At 46.3% G+C, this 14,606-nt stretch overlaps 1 protein-coding gene across 3 annotated transcripts in view; it reads left to right on the top strand.

Annotated features, from left to right (window-relative positions):
• Positions 1-14,606, top strand: part of LOC146207620 (uncharacterized) — a 122,814-nt gene that overhangs the window by 63,766 nt on the left and 44,442 nt on the right. For all 3 annotated transcript variants that reach the window (XM_084589233.1, XM_084589238.1, XM_084589244.1), the window contains exons 3-4: positions 10,007-10,179; positions 12,013-12,060. In XM_084589233.1, the coding sequence (XP_084445359.1) occupies positions 10,007-10,179; positions 12,013-12,060 (221 nt within the window). The remainder of the gene's footprint in view (positions 1-10,006; positions 10,180-12,012; positions 12,061-14,606) is intronic.

The raw sequence follows: 14,606 nt of genomic DNA, 5'->3' as shown, positions 1-14,606 counted from the left end.
TATATATATATGCATGATGGGCAGCCTGGCAAAAATACGTTTGAAACTATAGTTTTCCCGTGAACAAAAAAAAAAAAAATGTTGGTTATTTTGGTTTGGTTTGGTCTATGGGCTTTAACGTTCCAAAGCAACTCAGGCTATGCGAGATACGCCGTAGTGGAGTGCTCCAGAAATTTCGACCACCATGGGGTTCTTTAACGTGCACTTATATCACACAACACACGGGCGTCTTGCTTTACACGTACAGTCGTGGACAAAAGTGGTATACTCCACGCGAACCACAACGATTGTATTTTTTTTTTTTCAGTATAAAAAGCCACGCAAAATTGCTTAGATAAGATGGAAAGTATATCAAGGAGGGTACGTTATGCATATCTCAAAATTAACTGCTGCTCGGTCAGAAAAATCTGGCAGGCAGATTTCTCGGAGCGCGTGAAGTATATATACCATTTTTGTCCAAGGGGGCAGTGGCAGAGATTCGATGCCGCATCCTTATTACGCACAGCAGCAGAGCGCCCTAACCAATCCACCACCAAGCACGGCGGGGAAAAATGTTGATTTCTGGCCGTTTTATTTTGAGTGGCATAAAATTTACGCAACTTTAATTACTGCTCTATTGCAAAAACTATAGCTTTTTTTGGAACCGTTTTTGAAGTGATAGATCTATCTCACGCAATCTTCTAGCCATTATATCTGCAGTGATATAAATTAAGAGAATAAATATGGAATAAAATGAGGCTTTGGTTACTTTAGGCGACTGATGACCAAATTTCTTAATTTTCAGGGATTCTTATCTCTCTGGTTTCTTCATTTAAACGTTCGCCTTACTCTATGTATAACGTATATAGTAGCATGCGCACAGAACAAGAAAAAAAGAAGAGTCAAGGCACATGCCGTGGGCATGCAATCAAGCGGCTGACAGAACAATATACGCCAGTTAGAGACGTTGTGCAAAAAATGCAGGCCCTGATGAACGACCGAAAAACAACGTAAAATGAAATCTAACCTGAATCCTCATGCTTTGTTCCGTGTACGCAGTTGAGCATTCAGCGTTCCGTGTGATTCAGGTTAGACGTGGACGCGGTAAATGAGCAGGCTTCCAGGCGCTACTCTTTGTCTTTTGCCGACCTGCTGTGGCTGACACGATGTTTCTGCAATAAACAGACCTCGTGTATATCGTTCGCTGTCTCGTGTAAAGTCCCTTTCTAGCTGATTTCGGCCAGTAGCTGTTGCAGTGCATGCATCGGCGACGGAGCTATTCCTATAGCATATATGCATGCCCGTTAGGGCGGAACCACGTATTCTGTCTCGATTTTTCATTTTCGGAACAATGCTTTACTACTGAGCACGGTCCGCGTATAGCAAAGCCTGTTCTAATTTTATACTGATTCTATTACATGTGAAAGAGGGAATGAAACAAGAAGAGTGTGCAGAGAAACGAAGGATAAGACTAAAGGTATAACCATGCGAAAGTTGACGAGTGATAAATGACGAGCAAATCTGATTTTGTTCGTTTTGATGGTGCCGCCACTCTGCACAGACAGGTCTGAACGCGCGATAAGCTTGCATATATAGCGCTACCACAATATAACTGAGGTCGTTATCGCGTGGCATTGTCGAAACGACAGTATATAGTAAGTATTTCGGTTGTCACCGGCATGATCGCCATCTGCTGCTGCTCTTGTGACAACGCGCCGCTTACTTTTTTTATCTCAGTGACAGATGCATAAAACTCGTTGTAATCTTTTGTTCGGTGACTGACACGTAGGCCGCTGTCACTCACTGTATACAAATGGCAATAGCGAAATGTATGTAGGTAAAGAGGGGAGGGGAGAGGACACTTGCCATGACTATGTATGCAGCCACGGAAAAGCTTTTGCGGGATGAGGATCCGAGGAAAAAAAAAAAAAACCTGATATCTGTGATGGCTCGCCGGTCAACCAGTCGGCTGGCATTTTTTCAGAGGATGGAACATTTCTGTACCAATGCTTTTTATGTATACATTCTTTGCTCGATCGCATGGAAACATTTTTTATTTCTTTCGTAAACTCACTTATATATCGCTTGTGTGCGCGACTTGCATTGGCGAAATGAGAGTTTATATCCTCCTTTTGTTTCATCTCATAGCATGCACAAAATCCATTCTGCTTGTTGGAACATCACTTTTGAAAGCAAGGTAGGAACTGCAGTTCGTGCCGTAGTCAACCTAAATTGTGAACGTAATACAGCCGACAGGAAAGGACGCGCAGCAAGCGAAGTGATCGCCAGTGAACATTCAATAATTGTTGCATGTTTTCTCAAGATCACTTATCACTTTCAGGAAGATGTAGCGCGCTGCGATCGTTCATGGCGTATAGTTAGACGCAGGAATACTGGGGAATAGACACTCCGTATTTGGCTTGGTCCCGTTCGGTTACAAAACGTGCGTGAATTCGTGACCACAGTTAGGCTGTCTTCGAGGAGAACGCCCAAAAGATGCTTGCTGCTTTTCACACGATCATCAGTGCATAAAGAACGTTCCGTTTGGTTAAAATACTTAAATAAGCGAAACAACTTCATCAAAGGAATGGACTCGGCCTACGGTATACTGAAAATCGCGGCGCAGCCGTAGCTCTGCTGCGCAATCCACGTGTGCAGTGCAGTACAGAGTGCAGTGAAAACATCACTTTTCCTGTATATAATACCCAGTACAGGATTATGAATATCGAAAATACGTGTATGTGGCTCCTATACAGCAGCTAAAGTACCGTATGGGAGGTGCGACGTTCGATCCCCAATAACTCCGGCTACTCACCAGTCTGTGATTAATACAAACTTTTCTTTGGCCTCGTGTTCGGCTTCTCTCTGTGTGTAATGCTTGAAAAATGGACCTCGGACGCCTTATCGTGTAAGGAAAATTTTGCATTGTGCCATATGGCGCTCTGTCTAAAGTTGCCTTTGCTCCACTGAACATTGTTTATCAGCCTAGACGGCGGCTCCTATTTCACGCGGTGGTAATTTTGATGCACCTATACGCCACTGGTTTCCTGTCAGCTGGTGGCGATGGTGGAGGCAATAAAAACAGTACGAAACGTAGTGAGGGATCGATCACGCACTCACCAATCAGAGGAGCAGAGCATCCTGGACACACCTCCAGTACAAATGGCTCCTCCGGGTGCAAGCAGCTTTATAGCTTTCCGGTGTTAGGTGGGTATAACGGTCTCATGTTTCAGAAAGTTGATGTTATTCTTGCCGACCGCTGTATATATGCCGTTTCCCGTATACGTGCACAAGCGCACACAACTATACGGGCGTGCCGATGTTCGATGTGCACTACCGACTCTTTCAGGCCGGAAGCACTTTGTCCGTGTTTTAGCGAAAGTTTTGTACCCGTCTTCCCCTTCGTTGCGCGCTGTCAGCGGCGATGCAAGAACACGTGTCGCCCATAAACATGGACTTTTTTTCGCACCGGCTCCGTCCGACCGTGTTGTATGTATCTTCGAACGGGGGTATATTCAGTGAGGGCAGGGACATCAGAAGTGGGTGGGAAAAGAAAACAAAAATGAAAATAATGGTGCGCACGTAACACACGAAAGGAACCACATGCGACGCAGCATCCAGCAACAACACCTAGACAAGTCGAGGTGGCAGGCAAACAGGGGTTTATTCACAACGGAGCACTCGTCCCCCACCTCCGCCCTCTTCAAATTTTTCTTTAAAAAAAGCAAAAAACAAAAAAAGAACGGAGCAGCAGAAAAAGAGGAAAAGGAAAGCAGAAAAGAAGGACGTGTTCAGGTCCAGTGGGAAAATGTGCGCGCTAGGTGTGGCTGTAGGTGGGGGGCGGGGAGGGGGGGGGGGGGTGCACGCTTGAAACAAAACAGAAAAGGAAAAAGGAAGAGAGGAGGGAAGACGGGGGGTGATTTAGGGCTCACTTTCACCGTCGCGCCGCCTCGTCGACGCCTGCTGACGTGCGCGGCGCCTGTCTGACGGCGCTGTTGTGACCGGGAGGCGCTAGCGCGACCGGGAGCCCGTGAGACCGATGAAGAGAGGAAGGTGTGCGCGGCCATTATGCATGCAGCATGCTTGAATGACCCAAATCGGTTCGGGGAACAGGTTCCCATGGCGGGCGTCGGTCGCTGGCGTCCCGAAGGGAACTGAGAGTCTCCCTGGAGCGGAAGTTGTGTGTACCTGCTCGAAAGCGAAACCAGTGGGCTTTCTTGGTATTGCACGCGTAACCCCTTTGCTTGGCCTCTAGGGGCCTGCTCAGATTCCAGTGATCGATCCCGAGGAACGTTTTCTTTTTTTAATGTTTCCCCAACATCTACGGGTGAAAAGCGCCAATTTTGTCTATTAGTTTTGTGCAGTGCATAGCTCTGCTTGATTTGGGGCCATATCATCTGGTCTGAATAAACGCCAGGAGTACACGCCGCGCAGCAGGTTGACCTGGTCTTGTCGACAGCTCGGCATATACATGACAGCGAAAAATGCAAAATGATCAATAGAAATTGAATAAATAATATGGTCTTTTGGAGGGACCAGTGAAATTCTTAATTTCCACTTAAGAGTTCACGATGTGTTCAAGCGTCGTCCCGCCTGGCCTTGCTTGTGCACTGCTTGCTGGATGTTCCCTTTCGTCATTGGAGTGCATAGCGAAATGATAGCACTGAAATATTACTTGAAGAGGCGTATACTACTGTTCCGACTAGAGTCTTGTCTACTTTCATCGGACGGATATAAGCGTGCCTTTTCAGTCTGAGCTGCGGCTTTTCGCTGTAACTTCAGGGATAGAGTATACGCATGCGCAACACTGCAGCGTACGAGTCCACTCTGCAGAGGGACGCTTATTTGCAAAGTCAACCGCGGGATTTATGCTAGAAAGGCCCAAGTGTAGCAAGTTCTTATTCCGAAAATAACGATCACACGATGTCCGGCCGGCGCTTCATCGAGATCTTTTCAGGTTTTCGCACGACTCGCTCCTCGTAGATGACGGTTAGGTACCGCGGAAAAACCTTACTATTTGTAACCTGGAATGACTTCTCATCGCAATGGATTTTTCTTGCTTTCAGTGTATATAGCTTTCGACTATAACCAAGCTATACCTTGAAAACAGTACCGGCACAAAGACAACACCAGAAAGAATACGACGACACATGCGCATATGGTGTCGTATTATTTCTTGCGTTAACGCGTTTTTGCGCCGTAGTATTTTCAGGTCATGAACCAACTCGCCCCGCAAGCCGTCATTCCAAGCTCAAGGTCAAAAGAAGTGCATATAATGTCAAAGGAAGACCTTTTTGATACAGCGGATGACTGATCAGTTAGCTATATAGGCTAAAGGAAGAACGCAGACTCTCAGGGGAAGAAAACAGCCGGGAGGGGTGGAAGGGGAGATGGAAGCGGCGGATAGAACAGGGAAAATCTAAGTGGAGGTTTATGGATGGTGCCTTTGTAATGCAGTATAGAGGTGAACATCGATGATGACGGCTATTTTCGATTTTTTCAAGCCAGACGTGAGACGGCATATTTTCGTGAATGTTTATATGGACTTGTGAAACGTCCATTTCTTTTAGCGGAACATTTTATTTAAAAGCGTGCCAGCGTGGTACTGCCTTCCGCTGCACGGACAGGCATCCGCTCCGTGTTCGGAGCTGCCACCGCTCCCGCATCTCGAGCAATGTATGGATGATGAAGGCGGGCGGAGCCCAGACGGCTACGGCGCAGTGAGCAGCCGTGAACTTGGAAAGTGCGAGAGCTTGCCAGCAGTGCAGAAGCGGGGGCTTCATGAAGCCAAAGACGGAGACATGGGGGGAGGGGGGCTCTGAAGTGGGGGATGCACCCGGAAACGCTTCCTCCGCGCCATGCATGAAGTCTGTCTCGTGTCGTGAATTATTCAGCCAACTCTGGCGGGAGAGAGCGCGCTTAATAGCCGCGGCCCCGACCAGTGAGTCTGTATACGAGCCCTCAAAGCGCATATAATTTCACCTGGCTCGAATGGAAACTCGCAACGCCTGCCTGATGAGAGCGGCGAAGGCGCGGCCGCGCCTGCAGCCATCGGCAATGAGGGACAGACGGAAGAGCTCCCGTGGTGCACCGCGGGCAACAGTCGTGCACAAATTTGACTCGAATACAATAATATATTGGAGTCCGAATTTTCTATGCACGCAGAAGCTTCCGCGGGACATAGCACATTGCGAGTCCTAAATTAGTCTATTGCGGGTCACAGATTACCGTGATGGTCGGGGTGCATTGCACAGTTGTAATGCAAAGGTCATTGCTGAAGTCAGTGAAAACAGTGAACATTTCGGATTGCCAACGAAACGATGTTGTTATTGATAAATGTGAATATGGGTATCTTAGGGAATTCACAAAACAGGGCAAACATTATCTTAGATAGTGTTCCCAAATTCTGCCGTTAATTTTGCTGTGCAGACCTATACTGCTGTCCTGCAGGTGAAGGCGTAATCAATTCAGATCCCCTGGCAGTTGCGAGTGAAATGACGTCAGCAAGAGCTCCATGGGATCGAGAGAATTTCCAAAGCGCAGAAGCGCCAAGTGCACGCATAAGCCGTATATAAATTTGTACGAGCAAGGGAAATGACAACGGCTGGCGCACTCGGCCGACAGGTGGTTGTGTTCCACCGTTAGCTTTACTCTGCATTTTTTCTAATCCAGTCTGCATAGAACGGCATTATATAGAGCAAGCAGGAAAGTACAGGAAGTGAAGGTTTGCCGTCGGATGTCGTTTTTATTTCCCATTTTATGGGATGGTTGCAGCACGCACCCAACCAACTCATCGAACGTGTACCTGCGTGGTTTAACATCTTGTGCGAGATACCACCTTGGAATCAGGATAATATTAAAAAAAAGTGTGCATATTAGCTCGTGAACTGCCTTTTGCGTGCTATAACATTACATTGGGTGGCAAGACGCGAAGTAAAGGATGGCTGTGGGTTAATTTTGAAGTTGGGTATAACTGTATAGTGGCTGGAGTGTCGCCTTTATTAAAAAAAAAATGCTATAAAACTATGTCGAATCAGTTTTAGGAACTCAGTTATAGTCGAAAAGGGCCAGCATTCTTCGCATGCAGGGCATTGCTATACCTGCATGGTTGTCGAGTAGGAGTTTTAAAATAATTATAAGTCCGGCTAAATGGTGTGCTTTCTCCGAATTCATTACAGCGCAGTTGAAGAGACGAACACTGAGATTAAGAAAGACACCGGCAGGGCCCTAAATCCTGGGTCCTTCTTTCTGTCTGTGTTCTTATCTTAAATTGCGCTATACTGAATCCCGGGAACGAGTTGCACTCTTTCATAGTTGAATATAGGTTCAGCAGCGCAGTTGTCTGATTTGAGGCACTGCTCCCCTATACACGTCTCTGAAGCCCGGGAAGCATCATCTCGCCGTTCACCTGTCTTTAGCAGTGTTTGATCCCTATCATTACCATGCAGCTTATAGCAATTAAGTACATTGTATCGACCATGTGTAGTATCGATTGATTAAAACCCCTTTAATTGCTCGAGGCCTCTTTGCAGATATATGCGGCCTCATTATTGTCACGGCGGTCGAAGCGGGCGTTGATTCAGTGGCCGCCGACCTCTGTATATACAGCATGTTGATTGGGCTTCCCGACCCGAGCTTTGATCAAAGTAAAGCGATGGATGGCCATGCGGTCGTGTGGTGCTGGTGAGACACGTTGTGTGTCGCCAGGAGGTTATAGCAATAGGGAATTCTCTGCGATTTCTTCTGATTGATTCTGAATATTCTCGACTGGTACGAAGTCCAGTCGTCGAGAAAGATTATCATGGCTTGGTTACCGCGAAGATTAAGCGGTATAGCTCCATCGCTGCCATCAACACTCAGACCAGATGGTGACTCGCCCTGTCGCCTAACCCAGCGCAACAGCCCAACGATAACATGTCAACTGTATAGTTCTAAAACAGCAAACTTCCACTTGAGATTTTTATCCGTCAGCTATGTCAGCGAACACGCATTTTACTTTGGCTAATGATGATAGCATCTCCATCGTACCATTTGCACGCAGATTGGCAGAAAAGAAACTGTGCTTGCTAAAAAAAAAAAAAAAAAAAAATACTGAGATGGGCTCAAAACAAACAAAAAAAAAAAAACAATAGGATTTTGAAGTGTCCACAATAGAATGCCATATTAAATCACGAAACAAGTGAGTAATCTATCGGTCGAAGATTGTATTCGCCGAAAAACAAACAACCGAAACTTGGGCTCTGAAATAAACGCTGAAAAAGCTCGCAAATTAAAAAAAAATATTCAAACAAAACCTGCAACATTTTTTTTGTAACGCATACACCATAATCTAAGAATGCAGTAACTTTTCTTCTTACTTCTCCTCCATCAAAACATGGGTGGGGTTAGAGCTATATGCGACCGATCCTGTTTACTACAAGACGCTTTTGCTGGGCACACTTGCGCCTTGGTGCGTTAAATAGTATTTATATATATTCATCTCTCTTGAGTTCCACTTAATTGTAAAGCCTTGCGCGTCCATCTGCTTGTTTCAATTTTCGGCCTCTGAAATCCTGCCCGCTTCTTCGCGATATATGGCCTCGGGAACTGGACGGCGCAAGCACTGCATGTGTGAAACAAGCCTGCGTGCTTAACGCTTATAATGTGTCACGCGGGGCTTTTAAAGCGTGTATACACGAGCTGACAACCGAAGGTTATAGCCGATTAAGGTAAATTTATGCGCAGTAAGGCGAAAACACCCCAGATTCGTCGCAATTCTTGAGACGTGATCTGCCGATTTCAAGGACCAAGGAGGTTCATCAGCGATTTTATTCGTGTAGCGCGTTAAGAGTCTGCAAGCCAGACTTTCGCTTATTCAGAAAACGCCCTAAGAGGCGGGACTGCATTCGTGCACTTCAGTCACTTCAATGTGCAAAAATGTGGTATTTGTACTTGGTATTTGGTATTTGTATCGGTTTCTCTGTGTTGAATGAGATATTTAAGGCATATTTGGACGTCGCTTAGAAAGAAAACTTTTAAAACAACAATTTCTACGCTTGTTTTGATATGTCGACGACTGTTTAGGAATTTCAGACAACTTCGTTGACAGTGGCATTCCCGGTGTTGACGATAATATTATTCACACAGCCCTAAAACGAAATGAAAATAAGGAAATCTTATCGAGACGAAAAAAAAATATAGAAAGCGTGAAACACCAACCTGTATTATACTCCTTTGCCTTTTAACCTAAACTGTCCGTTCTCCCTGTCGCTCACCTCTTTGATTTCTCCTGTCTCCTTGCTATCCCTTTATTTCTGCCGCCCCAGTTCAGGTGCTTCAGCTTATTTCGATAGCAGATACCGGGGCAGGCAAAAATATTTTCCTTTCTTTATTATTTTTGTTGTATTCTATGATAATAAAGAACCACTTACTACTACTGCGCGAACGAACACGAGCATTATTTTTTATTTATTTATATGTTCTTCCTAGCGCTTTACGAGATGAAAATATGAGCAGGTTTTGGTCATGCTTCTTCCTTTTTAAATTTCCTCTTATTGTTTTCCGCCCTACCCATGCGGAATGGAACCCAAGCAACGGCTCATGAGCGCACAACCGCGCTCATGAACCGTTGCTTGTTTTCCATTAATTAATCACGGCTCAGAAAACACAGCTTCGGCTGCAGTGATCATTCAAAGCTGTCATATCCCCTGTTGTCGTTGTTTTGTTTCTAAATTGGTTGCTTTCAACGAGTTTTACTGCGTTTCTTTCCATGTATGCCTCCTGGCTTCCTGTATTTCTTTGAATAAATGCCTCCCATCGTACATGCGTTACTGCATCCAGATGATTAATGCACAAGCAGTGCTCGCACTATGAAGAAACATACTATGCAAGGAGGACAAAACAAAATAAAAACAAAGGGTAGGTTTAAGCGGGAAGCGATCGCGAAGTGTACTGTTTTTACACAAGGCATGATGGATTCAACAATGCTGCGAGCGTTTGCGAGAAGCTTTCCAGTGACGTCCTGCTCGTGTCCCTGTTTCCGACGCAGAGCGGCTGCAGGAGTTCTACAGCAACGAGAGCAAAGAGTGCGTGAACTGCGGTGCCATCTCCACCCCGCTGTGGCGCCGCGACTGCACGGGCCACTACCTGTGCAACGCGTGTGGCCTCTACTCCAAGATGAACGGCGCCAACAGGCCGCTCATGAGGCCGCCCAAGCGCATGGTACGTCTCCTGCGGCTCACTCAGGCCTACTCCACGCACGTATATAGGATTCTCCTATAGTTTATAGGATTCTCCTACAGTTTATAAATTATAGGAGAATCCTATTTTCCTATAGTTTATACTTTATGAAAAGCACAGGCCTAATCGAAAGACTATGAGTTTGCTGTTATGTTACGCGATATGACTGTGACGTGATGTGATGTGGCATGTCTGCGATGCGACTGAACTAACTTAAACCATCTCTCTCTCGCAACTTTTATATCCACTCACCCCCTTTCCCCAATGCAGGGTAGCAAACCGATTGCTTTTACGGGTTAACCTCCCTGCCTTTCCTCCTCCTCCTCCTCCTCCTCCTATAGTTTATAAGACATTGTATAAGCAGCGCTGCAGTTACCACGGGCACAGAAAGAAGTCGGAAGTCAGACAAGGCGCGCAAATTTTATTCTTCATGCCTCTGGGCTTGCAGAAAATGTGGCGTGATTACTTGTTTATTCTATAAACACATATGTTATGTTAGCTATAGAGTGAACTCCAGTAGTATACCTATTTCACAAACTCTTTACCCCCTCCCTCTACGCGCCACATTCCCAAACGTTGCACTCACCCATCTTCGCAAGTAATTATATCTACTCCTATAGCTATGTGTAACGCACATACACGGTTGCAATGCAAAAGATAGTTATGCCGGGAGAATTTATTTATACAGAGCGGAGGATTGCCGTTTTGTTCAGATATTCATACGTTCGTTTGCTGTTGATCTAAACTGCGCGACACTGTTATACATGGAGCAAATATGGAAACTATAAGTGTAACGTGACGTCGGTTACAGCACTTCGCCCTGCCCTACAGTGTTTAATGGGCGACTCTATTACTGCGCGCGATGAAATGCCCTCTACAGAAATGGAACGTTGCTCTTCACGGTTCAATTTGAACACAACAAAATCTGAATGTATTGGCTATAAAAGAAGAAAAGGAAGGTTTAAAAGCTGGTCTAATATAGCAGCTTGGGAAGAGAGAGAGAGAGAGAGAGAGAGAGAGATTAAAATATCTGCCAGAATATTATCGATATCCCGCGTTTCGTTACAGCGGACGATCGGAAACAAATACCGGCTGCCACGTTGGCGTACAGCTCGCACGCATCCTTGACGGACGTTCCTCCGCACAGATACACACGGCCGTCCTCCACTCGCCATTGTAGACGCCGTCGCATTCGCCGCGTTTCTGCAGCCATGCGTGACGCTTACATGCATGGCCACTCACCGAAGAATGTATACACCGGATCGGTGGCCTTGCCGATCACGGCGGCGTGAAGCCTGACGCTTCTTGTACTTTGGTGACTTCGGCTATGCTTCCTCTGCTGCTACGCTAAAACTGGCCGAATCGCTTGTTCGGTTGCAAACCTGTCAACGACCGGACACGGATCCACTGGCATTTCCTGTCACTTTAAATTCTTTTTCCTTAACCCATTGCTTGATCTATAACAATCATCTTCGTCTAGCACACGTTTTGGCGATCATGCATATAATGTACACCTTCCATCGCCTCTCTCTTTCTCTCTCTACATCCCCCTCTCTTTCCTCTCCCGCCGAGTATAACCCTTGAGGAAGTCGGCAGGGCCATGTTCTCGGCGACTACCGTTTCCAGCTACTGGACATACACTCACGCCTGGCGGAAGAACGTGCAGGTGGCTTGTGGAAGCCCGTCGCGCGAACAGGGCCGTTTTACGACCGCCCATTTTTCGCCTGGTGCGCGCTGCATCCCCATCTCTCTCCTTCCTCCAGTGCATGTGCGGCAGTGCTCTGATTCTGTTCCCTCTCCTCCCCTTCCTCGCAGACACCCCCAGAGGCGGGCGACGTTCGCTACAGGACGTACACGAAACAGGTAAGCTTTCTTTTTTTTTCGATTATTCCCAGATCACGACTGACTACGCTGAACCGCGGTTCTCCTTTGTATATTTATATATCTCTATGTGCGTATGTGGGTATACAAACGCGCGGCCGGTTTATGCCACGAATTCTTCATTGCTCTCTTGCTTCTTTTTATTGTTTTCAAGGGCGTAAAAATTACCAGCTCGTGTCGACCTTTCCTTTTTGGTTTTGGTTTTGGTTTTTTTTTTTTTTTTATGTTCGTGTGAGCTCGGGGGATTTTTTGCTGTGGGCCTCGGCTGCATGCTTTCTCAAGTATCGTAGGCTTGCGTGCTCGAGTGATCGGTGGCCTCGGCACGGTGCGGGTGTGTACAACAGGCCGCGCGCTAATCCCTCGTTATTCGTGCTTACGGGCGACAGGTCAGGTTGCCCGGAACATATACGTCACGAGGCTGCATAGGGAATCAAGTGCATGTTCTCCCAGTGGGAGGGCGGACTTCACTTTCCCCCTCGACGGCAGGAGCACGCATGGAGTCATGCTTTGCCCCCCTTGCTTTCCTGTTCCACAAGGGGGCATCCGCATCGCGCTATATACCCGCCAAACTCGGTCCATTTAATATTGGTGGCTCATCTATGGTTAGGACTACCGCACTAACGCGCAGTTAAGAAGCCCGGAATTATATAGGCGCTCTTCTTGATGCCCTCACTGCTGTAAAACAAAGTGAAATGTGGTACTGATTCTAGAGGCGTCTCCAATTTAGAAAGAACCGCCTAGTTGGAGCCTGCCTCGTTTCATAAACACAAAAGTAAGTCAGTTAATTAGTTTAGATACAGAATTATGCTTTACAAGCGACGTTAAAGTTCGGAGTGCGAGCGCTGACAGTGAAACAAACGGCTACAAATGGCCTGTGCAATTCTAGAAGCAAGCGACCTGTCAGGATAGAAATGAAACACTCGTGGAGACAGAGCCGAACGCACTTTAGATGTCAAGAAATATAGCAGTGAGAACGTGGAGTTGGACGCCTTTCTGTTGATCTTAACAATGTCAGGCCATATACGGGCTATATATACTCTTTCTGAACCGCTCGGTTTAATGTTTCCCATAAGGTTCTAGCGCAGGAACAAGGGTCCTTCATATAGGAGTCATAAATAGTCATATTTCATTTTTGAGGACCTTATCTTATATATTACCATGAGTAAAACAAAAACTATAGAGGCTGTCTGGTTGAGTGTCTCAATTGCGTAACGTCGCTGACTTTCTGGCTAGTTGTATTTCGACCTGATTTTAGAGATTTTGACACAAATGTTGGCGGGGAAAGTTATCGTCCGCTGTCAACAAGACTCGGCTTTCTGATCTGTCGAATATGAAAATGCACCCCACCTCAGCCTCACCTATGCTAGCGCACAAAGTTTCTAACCGGGTGTGCATGTTTACGTCACGGTTCTTCAGGAGCCAACGAAGGCCTCGAAGGCATAGCCTTTCGAACTTTTCGAGGAGAAAAAGGAAAAGCGATATAAAAATATATCCCTTTATTTCTTTCCCGGCGACTACTTTTTGAGCATAGTTAAGCCCTTTTTAAAGCCGGAGAACTGCTACACGAAGAGAAATTTGAGAAAGGGGGAAACCGAGGAAATGTAGTACATGTGGGCGATGTGTTTACAGTGGTGCTTACACGTCATAGATAGCTCTATTAACGCGCAAGTAAATATTTACTTTGCGAAGTTATTAAAAAAAAAATCATATACGCGAACTTGCAAAGCCATATATGCCTTCAACTATGTATCACGTCGTATGAAGGAGTCCTGCGTATTAATCTGTAGACCACCCGAGGTTCCTTAACGCTGACCGATCTAAATGTCCGTGCACGAGTCTTTTTGCATCTCGCCTTCGCTATTGAAACGACATCGATCGTTTGATCTGGTGCTCGGCAATTGCCAGGTAGCCATATTGCAAATCACCGAGCAGCCACAGCGGGGCGGCACAAAGGTCAAAGCGCGCATGGAAAGTGCGTAACGACCTCTGAGCGCGCGTGGACGACGGATGCCCACCGTGGACCACGCCAGGTGGCCGTTATTTATGTGATGCGCATTGAGGCGAACCGCCGACCTTGAATGCGGATTAAGGCTCGGTCTGAGGAGGTGGTTGAACCTTGGTAATTGCTAACCGTTATTATATATACTCCTTCAATACGCGCATTGTCGTTCTCTGGGACTGGCAGCCAGATAATTCGTTCTTTCATTCTTATTTTCCTATAGTAGAGAGGACAAGAAGATCCGTCTTAAACGGACACTGGAGATAAATCTCAAATTAAGCAAGGCGTGTATTATTCGTCGGGAACACGAGCAGGGTTTCAACTGCGGGGAAAGGTAATGGTCGAGCTATACTGACAAAATGAACAAAATGTCCACAAACTACTCCACATCGAAAGCGCCTGCGTATAAGTTGAAATGCGGTGGTGTCTTTGCAGTTCGATCAATCAGAGGAGTGATGGTCACGTCAACGAGGGAGTTTGATGCGCGCCGGCAGGCCGCGCAGTGACCTTATCGAGCTAATTGCGCTTA

This window comes from Amblyomma maculatum, chromosome 1 (assembly GCF_055883805.1).
Source record: "Amblyomma maculatum isolate TAMU_Amacu chromosome 1, ASM5588380v1, whole genome shotgun sequence".
NCBI lineage: Eukaryota > Metazoa > Arthropoda > Arachnida > Ixodida > Ixodidae > Amblyomma > Amblyomma maculatum.
This window is presented reverse-complemented; position numbering and strand designations above follow the sequence as displayed.